Below are 14,100 nucleotides of genomic sequence, written 5' to 3'. Positions count from 1 at the left end.
GGGGTGGACTTGACCATGGACACTATTGCACAGGTTATCCGTGAATGCGAAACATGCGCTGCAATCAAGCGAGCCAAGTGGTTCAAGCCTCTCTGGTATGGAGGACGATGGCTGAAATATCAATATGGGGAGGCCTGGCAGATTGATTATATCACACTCCCACAAACCCGCCAAGGCAAGCGCCATGTGCTTCCAATGGTGGAAGCAACCACCGGATGGCTGGAAACATATCCTGTGCCCCATGCCACCACCCAGAACACTATCCTGGGCCTTGAAAAGCAAATCCTATGGCGACATGGCACCCCAGAAAGAATTGAGTCAAACGGGACTCATTTCTGAAACAGCCTCATAGACACCTGGGCCAAAGGGCATGGCATTGAGTGGGTATCTCACATCCCCTATCATGCACCAGCCTCCAGGAAAATCGAACGATACAATGGACTGTTACAGACTACACTGAGAGCAATGGGTGGTGGGACATTCAAACACTGGGATACACATTTAGCAAAGGCCACCTGGTTAGTCAACACTAGGGGATCTGCCAATCGAGCTGGCCCTGCTCAATCAGAACTTTTATGTACTGTAGAAAGGGATAAAGTCCCTGTAGCGCACCTAAAAAACATGCTGGGGAAGACAGTCTGGGTTACTCCTGCTTCAGGCAGAGGTAAACCCATTTGTGGGATTGCTTTTGCTCAAGGACCTGGATGCACTTGGTGGGTGATGCGGGAGGATGGGGAAGCCCGATGTGTACCTCAAGGGGATTTGATTTTGGGTGAAAATAGCCAATGAACTGAATTGTATAATGTTAGTTGCTATATAATACTGGATGTCATCACTTCAATGATTACTATGTGCCATATCAACAGTATACAGTAAGAATCACCCAAATTAATGAAGAATGAACTTTGAGGAAACCGAGCAAAGTGCAGAGCTGATTGACAGAACCAGAACTGGCTTCAGCATGCAACAATCCAACACCACACACCATCTCTCCTGCCCTGAAAGACTGTTATGACAGATGAAGCCCAAAGTCATGAACTAAATGAACTCAGCGAACATTTTAGAGGGATAGCCCATAGCCTAAGGAAATGATATCTATGTGTGTATCCCTCTCTCTCTCTCAAAAGACTGGAAAAGTGGTGGTGATTAATTTGAATGTATTGGAAAGTCTAAGACCTGGGCATGACATATATGGTATGGAATAAGGGGTGGATACTGTCCTGGTTTCAGCTGGGATAGAGTTAATTTTCTTCCTAGTAGCTGGTATAGTGCTGTGTTTTGGATTTAGGATGAGAATAATGTTGATAACACACTGATGTCTTAGTTGTTGCTAAGTAGTGCTTACACTAGTCAAGGACTTATCAGCTTCCCCTGCTCTGCCAGGTGCACAAGAAGCTGGGAGGGGGCACAGCCAGGACAGCTGACCCAGACTGGCCAAAGGGCTATTCCATACCATATGACATCTAGAAGAAAATTAACTCTACCCCAGCCAAAACCAGCACACACCCTTAATTGAACTTTGAAATAAAGTGGTTTTAAAGTAGGAGAGTAGGTTTTGCTATAAATCATTTTAAAAAGCTGTTATATGATGTCCTGCCTATTTGGTACTTAGTGTGTTATGGTTTAGGGGAAGGAAGAAAAAGCAAACAAATAATTCACTTGGTTACATAAAAAAAATTTTGCTTGCAGACTGGCTATCAAAATTCTTTCTTTACGTCCACAGTCAAATGACTATATTGTGAAGTGTGAGATCAGTTACTCCTGTTAGAGTATGCATCTCAGCACTTAGACTAGCCAATTAGCTTGTATTTGTGAGTATTGATAATTATAGAATATTCACAGATGTTTTGACAGAGACAGAGTATGTTTTCTAAGTTCATTCTGCCTTCCCAGAGTCCTCTTGCTTCTTGATTCATTTACTTCCAGGGAAATAAACAGCCCAAGATAGAAAACACAAGTTGGTCTGGCTTTGCTTTGAATTTATGAGAGGGACTGGGCACAGCAGTCATTTAATATTTCTCATAAAATTGGTTAAAAGAATTTAATATTTAATAAATTAGCAAAAATCTTAGTTATGCAAAATATTCAATGTAAAAATTTCTGTGCATGAATTTAACGTGGCTTTATGGATTTCCTCATTCATTTTTAAAGTGTTCTCTTATTTTCTTTTCGAATAACCTGATTCTTTGATAAGATATACCAGCTAGCTTTATGGTTTGTGTTTTAATCGGTAAGAGCTGAATTATTACTCTATAAAATAGCAAAAGTGTCTTCACACATTTTTATTTGGTTATTTACTTAATATTCAGAATATTGTTGTTAATTTATGCAGAGGCACTCTATTTATGTCTTTGAATTCAAAATAATGGTAGGAACATGCAAAAAACTTTAATTATAAATAATCCCCACTGATATCCAATGAGTTTTATTTGAATGGAAAAAAAAAATCTCATCTTCATTTCCTATCCAGAGTAAAACTGTCAGATCTCTCTGTCAAGTGTAAATATTTGTTATTTTGATTGAATGAAATTTACAGCTTTTCAAAGAGGAAAAAACTTCAAATGAGAAGTTGCCTCCTTTCTGTCTTGAAGGTCTGAGAGGTGTTAATTGCAGTGATTAACAATAAAGAGTCCAAAGAAATGCTGGATTCAAGTAGGGCTTTTGTGTATTGATGTGTAGTATATAAGCTTAAAGCCTGGTCTTATTTTGGTTACATATATCTGTAGGAAAAGTCAGAGAATAGCTACCAAAAAAAGGAATAGATGATCATATTTCTGATCTTGAAAATAATATTGAAAGGTAGAGCAGTATGAAATAAATATTTTTAAGAACTGTAACTGCTACAAGAACTTCTATGAATTATTCTGGGGTTTTTTTTCTTCTTTTAAGTGCTAAGTGATTTCCGGTTCATTTGTGTATATTCTCTTCCCAGATCAATGTAGGATTTATAAAGTTTTAAGAGAGTAGAGATGATTCTTAGAAAGAAGTGCTAATAGTTATGCTGATACTCATCAGCAAGAAGCACTATTTGCCTGGTGGTTGATTCTGTAGGACTACAGTTTTTATAAGCTTTTTGCTGCGACAGATGAAATGTATGTCAGTTAGTGGCATTACCACATTTTGGGATTTCTGCATAATTTTGTCTATAGTGTGATGTTCTTTTTCTTATGTCAAATGCCTTATGAAAGTCACAAAACAAAAAGCTAGTTATAACAGGGAGAACAGCAGTCCTTAACCACTCTGCCTTATAAAAAGGGGTGCCCCTTATACAATCAGATCTTGTGTCCCATATGAAAGGCTTCAGGACATGGCTTTTTGATTTTCATGGTAATCAGTTGCTTTTCTAGACCCTTTGCAGACAGTGTTCTTTGACATCATGAAAAGCAGTTACTGTGTATTCCCCACTAAATTGCCTGCATGCTGCTGATTTGTTCATGGAGGACTCTGCATCGCATGCACAGTGAGTTCAATAAATCAGATTTTATGCATGTGCAAATAACTGCTTACACACAATTTATTTCTCTGGGACTGTTGCAGATTTCAACATTTAAACCAAAAGCCCTGAAAAAGCTCTATAGCCAGTAAGACAGACATCACAGTGAATATAAAAATGGTTTCAGATAAGGATTACATCCAGCTTAAGTACAGTTTACATCCAGGTTTTCTAAAGCCCAACTGCTAGCAGAAAGTAGGATTCTTGGATTTTGGGGATGGAAAAGGAATGGAGAGATGTTTAGGCCATCATGTAAGTTTAATCACACATGGATATAAGATGCTGGCAGCCAGTGAGAGCCCACAGGTGAAATCAGAAGGGCAAGAGCAGAGAAATATTCAAAGAGAGCAGAGAGAAAGAGAGAGGAAGGTAGGAGTAGGATGGCAAGGGAGGTTTGGGAAGAAGACTGGACTTTGCAGTGAGAAAGGCCTTGAAATGAGATGGTAGAATTTTTAGTGTAGGAAAGCTGGAAGTTTCTGGTGTGCATCCTGGGCCAAGAGGAGTTTGGAATTTGAGGGCACTCTCTAGAAAAAAAATGAGATTATGACCTCTGAGACAATAGGTGTGTGGAGCTGAAATATCTGAGGCAGGAGGGTAGGGAGGTTCAAGCTTTTCATGCAGGAGGAGGAGAAAAGCTAAAACTCTGGATCTGAGAAGGATGGTGATTGGGTTGAGTGGCTTTGGTTTGGGGACAGAACTGGATGCTTTGGGGACTTGAGTTTGGTCGAGGGTTTGAGACTGAGTTAGAGCTTGGGACACGAGATAGGGAGTCAATGGGACATGTTTGCAGGCATTCACACAGGGTAAGTGCCATCTTCTTATAAACCTCTCTAGCAATATATGCTCTTTGTTGGAAATACAGAACTCATAGCTCATTTTAACTAGCAAATCTTGCAATTTAGCTATTATATTAACATGACCAGAATATGATGCAGCATGATGTGCATATGGGAGAAGGCTGGTGTTTATGCAAGAAGTTCGGGATGATACCTCATCTGTGAAAGAAGTATAAAAACACTGTATCCTTGAAAAAAGTACAGAATGCTGGGAAATTTTGGCCCATTTCTCCACGCTCTCATCAGGTCTGCAGAGGACAACAAATTGGAGGACTGATTGATAGACTCAAGAGCAGGGCTGCCATTCAGAGAGACCTAGACAGGCTGGAGAAATGGGCTGAAAGGAACCTTGTGAAATTCAACAAGGTGTCACCTGACACTAAGGGGACAGACAGGTTCTTTTAGGGATCCTTGGCAGAATGACGACAGCACTAAATTGCAGTTACAATTAAAGCTTTATTTTCTTAACAGGATATGGTTGGACTTGATGATCTTAAGGGTCTTTTCCAACCTTAACAATTCTATGATTCTATGATTCTATGATATTATGATTAGTATAGCACAGAATTTATGATTAGAATGGCACAGGATTTCTACAAGCAGAATCAATATAGTACAATCTATAAGCAGCGTAATACAGAATTTATAATACAATTTAACTTATGATTTCTAATCACCTAGATCCTAGCTTAGCTTAACTTAACTTATGATTTCTAATCACCTGGACCCTCTGCAGATTGGGTCAAATCTTAATGCATGGTTTGCTGTATAAATATAACAATCATAATCTAGACTCGAAAATGATAATAAAGAATACGAGTCACTCAGTCCTCGGAGGAAGCAGACGACGATAGAGGTGTCCCTGGCCACCAGGGGGTCACGGGTCTCACTGTCCAGCAGCATTTCTGGTCCAAGTTCCCCACTTAGGACTTGTAACTGCTTGATTTTATAGACAGTGCTCTGTGTGCTGTTACGCTTCCCTGTTCTGTGACAGGGTCATCAACAACACCTGGTTGGCCAGGTGCCTGGGACCTTCAAGGCTGGTAAGGAAGGGAGTAATCAGCCTGGCACCCAGGAATCTTGAGGCCGGTAGGGAGGGGAAGAAGAAATCTGTTTGGTTTGTCTGCTTGGTTCACAGGACCTTCAGGGCCTGATAATGAGGGAAAGGGAATGAATACGTGATCCGCTCAGTCACAGAGAGTGGCTGCTTGCCTCATGAAGTGGTGTTAGTTATGCTAACCATATTACCAGGGGTCCAGGAGCAGAAGGTACTGGTCACACCAGGACAAATGCTGAGTCTTGCACATGGAAAGGAAGAGCCCCTAGCAATGAGACAGGTTGGGTACTGACTGCCTGGAGAGCAGCTCTCTGGAAAGGACCTGGGTATCCTGATGGAGAGCAAGCTGAGCATGAGCTAGCAGTGTGCCCTGGCAGCAAAGGTGGCTGACAGCATCCTGGGCTGTATGAACAGGAGCATGGGCAGTAGATGAAGGAAGTGATTATCCTCTGCTACTCAGCAGACCAGATCTAGAATATTGCAATTTTGACCCCCCCAATACAGGAAAGACGTTGATAAATTGGAGCAGGTTTAGCGGAAGTATACCAGGATGTTCAGGGGGCTGGAGCACCTGCCCTGTGAGGAGAGGCTGACGGAACTGGGCTTGTTCAGTCTGGAGAAGGATAGACTTTGGGGATGATCTTAAGGCAGCCTTCCCATACCTATAAGGAGACCACCAAGATGACAGAGTCAGTTCACAGCGGTGCATGGCAGGAGGATGAGCAACAATGGATATGAGAGATTCAGACTGCAAATAAGAAAAATGCTTTCACCGTGAGGACAGTCAAGTGGTAGAGCAGTTGCCCACTGAGGCTATACAACCTCCATAATACATAATATTCACTATGATGAGCTGTAAATTAGCTATTGCCACTTAAGAAGAGAGATCTGTGTAATACTGTGATTAGTTTTCTGAAAACATTCAATGCACAGTCATAGTCAAAAAGTAAGCAGGAATTATTACGATCATAACAAAATGGAAAACATTATGTCATTGTCTAGATTTGTGGTGATCCCATGTCTCCAATTTTGCATATAATTTTAGATTACATCATCTCAAAGAAGGATAGAGCAGGGTGAAGCATAATGTGGAAAGAGTGATCTGAAGTATGGAAGCTTTTCCATACAAAGGAAATTTACAACTTTTTTTGTTTGGAAAGGATATTACAGAAGCATTCTTACATTAGCAATTATATCAGCCATAATAGGGCAAAACAATTGGCGCTGAGGACCAGATGTCCACATTTGCATTTTAGGGAACAGGGGCAACTTACGTCCAATCCCAAGGGCTGAATGCCATTAGTGGTTGGAGCACATTACTGGAGCGCATCAGAGCTCTTGGAGCTCATCTTCAGGTTTAGTTTCACCTGAAATTAAATCAATCTAAGATTACTCCACCAAGGGACACAAAGCACAGTAAGTGGAGGCACTATGAAATCTGGTTCAAAAGCATGCACAGACACATGTAAGAAAAGAAAGTCCTGTCAATGCTGTTTTAACACATTATTCTGAGCGCAGCTTCCAAAGCACTGGGGTCCTAAGCTGCTGGTTGCTGCAAGGGCATGTATGGGAAGGTGTCAGTCCGTACTCGCCTTTTTTCTTAGTCTTTCAGTAGCTCTATCTATCTGCTGCAGCTCATATCAGAAAGAAGAGACTGGGTCAAAATAACCTTGGTACATCTGATACACTTGTTCTTAGGTAATTTAATCTTACATGAGCACTTATAATGTAAATGCTTTATTATGTTATTTATTATATAATTATATTTTATTATATTTTATTATATAATTATAGCTTGCATATTATTCATTCGGGCACATTTTTAGAGTAAAATTTTCCATCTCATATCTTACATTCTTCAGTCATAGCAAAATGAGGTCAATTTATAAAATTGGGAGAATATTTTAAATTGTTTGCAGTCTTATTTTGAGCATTGCTAGTACCTCAACAGGAGATTACAAAAACTTTGGCAGGGACACATGCAACATGTGCCTATTCATGCTCTGGTGAAAATCTTTTTTGATTTGCACACTTTTATGGATATAAAAGTGTGATTTGCACACAACATTGTTTTTGTTATCTAGTAACAGGTTTCTATTAACAGTCTGCCAGACTCTGCTGGCACTGTGCATGCATATTCATGTGATTTGAGTGGAAGTTCTTGTTCAGAGTATAGCAACACAGTCATGCACAAAAAAGTTAAGTATATGTTTTAACAAATTCATGCCCATGTAGAAATTATTTAGGTACTGTATTCATCAAATAAGATAGGGTTTCTTTTTAAAAAAGGAGCAAATACATTAGAAGGGATTTGGAGCTCCCTCAGCTCTTCTGTTTCATAATTCAATCCCCTACTCCATGTTGCTGTACAGTTTTTGAGGAACTCCACAGCTCTCAGTTTTTATCTGCAGATGGCTGGAATCAGATGTAGAGACACAGCTTATTTCCACTCTAGCTGGAGAGACAGACATCTGAAGGTATTTCTCATGTCTCCTGACTGTATACATACCTTTAATACAGCACCAACAGTTTTTCTGTGGCTTTCTAAAGCAAGAGTAATTAGAGAATAGCTAGTTTCCTATACTGAAACTGCTGTTCTTGAATGTAGAATGATTACATTACAAAGTCTAATCTGTGATAAACTCAATGCAGATTTGCTTAAGGTGAATTGCACAGACATACAAACCAAGGATAATATTTGTCTAAATCCTCTAGAAGGTGAGAACTATCAAGTCAAAACTAATGCAACTACATGTTTGCATAATTCTCTGATTAGAAGATGTTTCCAAACTGTTGAACCAAAAAACAGCCTCTAGTATTTTGTGTTATATTTACTCTAAGTATAGAAATAAATAAAAAGAAATCATGGGTAGCAGTCTTGACTAAGACCCTCCAGAGAGGATAATATACACTAAAATTCATGTGTAAAAGGAAAAGTGAATGATATAGCATTAGTGATAAAATTAATGTCATTTGCAAATTAAATTAAAACAATAGAACATAACAAAATAAATCCAGGATTCATAGAATCATAAAATAGCTTGAGTTGGAAGGGACCCATAAGGATCATAGAGTCCAACTCCCTGTTTCTCGCAGGACTACCTAAAACTAAACCATATGACTAAGAGCATCGTCCAGACACTCCTTGAATTCTGACAGGCTTGGTGTTACGACCACTTCCATGACCAACCACCCTCTCAGTGAAGAACCTTTTCCTAATGTCCAATCTGAACTTCCCCTGACGCAGCTTCATTCCATTTCCTCGTGTCCTATCACTGTTCACCAGAGAGGAGATCAGCACCTCCCCCTCTGCTGCCCCCCTTGAGGAAGTTGTAGACTGCGATGAGGTCACCCCTCAGCCTTCTCTTCTCCAAGCTGAACAAACCAAGTGACCTCAGCTGCTCCTTGTAAGTCTTGCCCTCGAGGCCTTTCACCATCTTGGTTGCCCTCCTCTGGACACACTCTAATAGGTTTGTATTTGACAATAATGTTTAACAAGTGTTGGAAAAGAAATTAAGAAAAATACAGGTTTGAAATTGAGGTAAGTTTTTTAATGAGCTTTTTTCAGAATTTGGTTACTGAATTAGTAATGTTATTTTTCAGTAATCAAAGATAATGTTTAAAATTAACATAATTTAAAATTAACATAATTTAAAGCATAACATAAAAAACAAGGGAGTCCATATCATACTTTAAGCAGTTCTTTAGCATCTCTAAGAAGATATTTAGCTCATGCACTTGCATAAAATTTTGTGGTATTGTAATCTAAAACTCTTTAAAAGTAAATCCCTGGAATTTTTTACTTTTTTTCCTAGAGTCACCATAGCATATTTAGCTGTGAGGCAAATCTTAGCCCCCTTGGTGTCACTGAAAACTATCATAAAACATCATCACTCTCTTCACTAGCATGAAGATTTCATGTATAGTCTCCAAAATAAGATAAATAATGCTAGAGAGATTCTGATGTACAGAGATCTAGAAACTTAATATCTGTACATGACAAACTGATCCAAATTGTCATGAAAAAAAAAGAATAAAAATAAATGTGATGATATGATATCTAACCATCAGTGATTCTCCAAAGGAAGAATTTCTGTTTTTCAGTAGTCTAGTCAAATTTCTAAATAAAGCAATCATTAAATTAATACAGGAAGACCAGTTTACCTATGATATTATGAGTCAAAAGGTCTCTAATGAACTATCTTAAAAAAGATACCAAAGAGAGAAAATACTTTTGTGGTGGGTTGACCCTGGCTGAACACCAGGTGCCCACCAAAGAGGCTCTATCACTCCCCCTCCTCAGCTGGACAGGGGAGAGAAAATATAACGAAAGGCTCATGAGTTAAGGACAGGGAGAGATCACTCACCAATTACCGTCACGGGCAAAACAGAATCGACTTGGGGAAATTAGTTTAATTTATTACCAATCAAATCAGAGTAAGATAATGAGAAATAAAAACAAATCTTAAAACACCTTCCCCCCACCCCTCCCTTCTTCCCAGGCTCAACTTCGCTCCCGATTTTCTCTACCTCCTCCCCCTGAATGGCACAGGGGGATGAGGAATGGGGTTGCGGTCAGTTCATCACACGTTGTTTCTGCCGCTCCTTCCTCCTCAGGGGGGAGGACTCTTCACACTCTTCCCCTGCTCCAGCATGGGGTCCCTCCCACAGGAGACAGTCCTCCATGAACTTTTCCAACGTGAGTCCTTCCCACAGGATGCAGTTCTTCATGAACTGCTCCAGCGTGGGTCCCCCACAGGGTCACAAGTCCTGCCAGCAAACCTGCTCCAGTGTGGGCTCCTCTCTCCACGGGTTCACAGGTCCTGCCAGGAGCCTGCTCCAGCATGGGGTTCCCACAGGATCACAGCTTCCTTTGGGTGAATCCACCTGCTCTGGCATGGGGTCCTCCATGGGCTGCAGGTGGATATCTGCTCCACCGTTAACCTCCATGGGCTGCAGGGGGACAGCCTGCCTCACCATGGTCTTCACCAGGGGCTGCAGGGGAATCTCTGCTCTGGCGCCTGGAACACCTCCTCCCCCTCCTTCTTTACTGACCTTGGTGTCTGCAGAGTTGTTTCTCTCACATATTCTCCTCTCTTCTCCGGCTTCAGTTGCGCAGGTTTTTTTCCCCCTTCTTAAATATGTTATCACAGAGGCACTACCACTGTCACTGATTGCCTCAGCCTTGGCCAGTGGCGGGTCTGCCTTGGAGCCAGCTGGCACTGGCTCTGTCGAACATGAGGGAAGTTTCCAGCAGTTTCTCACAGAAGCCACCCCTGTAGCCCTCCTGCTACCTAAACCTTGCCACATAAATCCAATACAACTTTTCTTTGGAAGGCATGGAAACAATTGTGCTATAAAAGTTCTGGAGAAAATATTAATTCAGAAAAAAAAATACAAAGAAACAGTCAATATCCACCACTGAAAAGGAAAAATAGTGAAATTCCAGCAAAGTTCTGTATTAGGACACTTTTTAAAATATATTTCTCAATTATATTGAATAAGGTCTGAGAGTATTAAAATGAAAGTATTAACATGCAAGTACTCTGCTCCTATAGTACTTCTCTTACTACATAGAGAAGTCAGGGGAGGAATGGAGAGGAAAGACCTTTTGGCAGGGCCCTACACTCAGGGCTTTCTTGGAGTCACAAGATTTTTACTTTCACTTGAAAGGCTGTGTTTGTATCTGCCTATATATTTTTAAGATATAAACAGTAATTTAAAAACTTAATTTTAACCTGGTATGTGTCATATAGAGACATAATATTAAAGCAAGCAGGATTTTAGAAGAGTGTTTTGAAAAAAAAAGTCAAATGCTAGAAAAAGGAATTAAAATATATTTGCACTGCTGAATTATGTGTGTATACATATAGATGTGTCTCGATTACTGAAGAATTCAGATGAGTAAACTTAGGGAATCCAGGGATTAATGACTTAAGAGATTAATTACAGTATTTGGAGCCTTTTGCTTCTAGATCACTGAATCGAATTCAGTGGAAGAAGGCATCAAAAGAGAGGTGTTCATAGCTCTGGATGACATAAGCAGATTGATTTACTTTACTATAGTAGAGAGTGTCAAATCCAAACAAACAAATGTATTATTTGCCAGACATGGAAGACAGAGTTAGTTTTTAAATCTCTCAAAACTAAGTCCACAGAGAGCTTCTCATCCAACAAAGTGAGGAAACCTAGCAGCGAGGTGTGAGATTTCCTGCTTCCATTTGTCCCGTAAATAAATGGGTGAAGGAGGGTTTTTTGGTATTCAGTCTAGTTGCTTTTATAAAGATTTTTATCTCCCGGTCTGTTTTTCAGGAGGTTTTCAAAGACGCTCAAATACTATAACAAGGAGGTATTTCCCACATGCTGCTCACAGGATGGACTACATGGACTTTGAGGATGATAGCCATGGATGGCAGTTTAATATGAACATTGTGATAATCTACATTTATTCAATCAACTGGATAATAGGATTTATTGTGTTCTGTTTTCTTTGTTATTTCTTTTTCCCTTTTTAGTCTGTTGTAATCACAGTTAAGGAAAACAGAAGTCATGTAAACCACAATAATATAATAGAATAAACTTGAAGAAGGCAAAATGTTTGTTTGATATTGCGTTTTTATCATTCAGAATTGTAATAGACTGCATCAAGCATGCTAGGAAGATATTTGATACTTCTGCTATGTGTGACAAAGTGCTCGAGTTTGGTTCCAAATAAAATGTGAAATCCAGATCATACTTCATTCAATGGGAGTTTTGCCTTGATTTTGATGGGAACAGGATTCACCCCTAATGTATAAAATAATTACTCTGTAGAAATATACAGTACTGTTTGTTCTTAGGGGAGTTCTGTGTACTACAGCAGAATATGATCCATAGAGTCATTTGGGGGTTTGAATCTATATTGACACACTTTGCTCATTCATTGGTGCTTCAATTCTTCATATATAAAATACAATAAAGATGCTTCCAATTTATAGTCAGAGCTTTGGGGAACAGTAGATTATAAGCACTGCATTGCTGAACCATGCTTTATGTAGACATTTATCAGAGCTATTTCAATGGCATAATCCAAATCCTGGAAAATTTTGACAATTTATAGACCTGTCAGCATTCTACTGTGGGGATGTGCTGTACTCAGTGCATGAAATTTCGAGCCTATTAACCAAAAAGAGAAATGATACTGCACAGTATACTGACAGTTTATCTTTTCAGCAAACGGCAATCAGAAGGAATCAACTAACAACCCCGAGATCTGCATGTTAAAGGGGCCCTTTTTGTGCAGATTCCAAGAGTAGCACTGTACCTTTTTTTACCCATCCAGATGAGTGCGTTTGGATACAGCAAGACAGCTAATGGAGGGCAAGCAGCAGGCCTGCTGGCTGTGATACCATGAGACACTAACCCCAGAAAATATTGGAGAAAGAAGCATTCTCCACTTATAATTAAGTCTATGCATGACTGTACGAAATCAGTATCATTATTAAATTGCTGTAACAATTTGAGGTTACTCTCAAGTGTGGGCTCATCAGGACTATGTGTCTCCAAAGGAGATCATGCAAGAGGACACAGTATTTATTTTCACCTTTCACGTGAAACAATTCTAAAGCACTTTATAATTATTCTATGTAGAGATTAATGAGTTACAGTACCAAACTGTAGCCAGTTCAGCAATCATTCCATACTTGCTGCTTTACACAATATTTTCAAATGAAAGTGAAAGAGTATCAATTAAATTACAAGAAGAATATTAGAAATTATTGCGGGAATCAGGTGCTGAAGAATGGTACAAGGTAGTTCAAGAGCTTACTTTTCAGGAAGGTACAAGGAAGTTTTTATTTCTAAGGGCATGACCCTGCAAAGTATACTGCGGTTTCATCTAGAAAAGCATATGAGTATATATATGTAGTTCCTCTGGTATCAGGATTTGTGTGGGAGACCTGTAGTTTTTCAGTAGGTGGTGTACTCCCCTGTTCTAGCAGAGAACAAGGAGAAATGTGTTGTGGAAGGTGCCATCTGCCAAATGTGATGCCATGGAATGAAATCAAGGGGTTTATCAGTGTGCTTAACATTAAGCATGTGCTTATGCTTCTTTGCTGGAGCAGGGCCAGCACGGTCAGTCTCTTATAGGACCAGAAACTCACTTAATCTGAAAAACAGCAGTAAATCAGCTACTTAATCCAACATAATATTGTCCCCTTTTGTACATTTACAGCAAGAATTGATGACTAAGGGTGGTTGCATTTTCCTAAATTTAGTAGGAGTGACAATTTTGCATGGCATTTCTAAGTGTGTAGCTGTACCTTTCTTTGAGGTCTAAACAGTAAACTGTTTCTTGGGCTATATTGTTTTTCTTTTATTGGTTGTTATTAATTCCAGGGGACAATTAGTTTTAAAAGATTACAAATGCACATAATTAAGACTGTTGCAACTTTGAGAGACATCCTCCAAAAAACCTAGAAGATATAGAGGTACTTTTTTTTTGTCCTTTATTGCTTTTTTGAGATGCATACTTTTGTAAAAATACAATAACAGTTCAAAGGCTCAAATTTGGTTTTCCTTGAAGTCTGCCTGTAAAATGCTGTTGATGATATCTGTGGGAACAAAAGCAGGTCCTTTGTAAGCAATTTTCTGGTTAAGTTGATCCTGCTCTGCAAGCTTGTCTTTATCTGCAATGGTATTAAAATGTTTGCGATAAAATTTGAGTTGTTTGCAAT

At 39.5% G+C, this 14,100-nt stretch overlaps 1 protein-coding gene across 1 annotated transcript in view; it reads left to right on the top strand.

Annotated features, from left to right (window-relative positions):
• LOC309601734 (E3 ubiquitin-protein ligase RNF180-like) overlaps positions 1-11,901 on the top strand; it is a gene marked incomplete at both ends in the record, with an annotated part of 52,726 nt that extends 40,825 nt beyond the window's left edge. Inside the window, one exon of the mRNA XM_082334898.1 lies at positions 11,699-11,901. Within this exon, the coding sequence (XP_082191024.1) occupies positions 11,699-11,901 (203 nt within the window). The remainder of the gene's footprint in view (positions 1-11,698) is intronic.
• Positions 11,902-14,100: the final 2,199 nt, after the last annotated feature.

Source organism: Platalea leucorodia, assembly GCF_965183815.1.
Source record: "Platalea leucorodia genome assembly, chromosome: W".
NCBI lineage: Eukaryota > Metazoa > Chordata > Aves > Pelecaniformes > Threskiornithidae > Platalea > Platalea leucorodia.
Note: the sequence above shows the minus strand (reverse complement) of the source record. Positions and strands in the feature narration are given on the sequence as shown.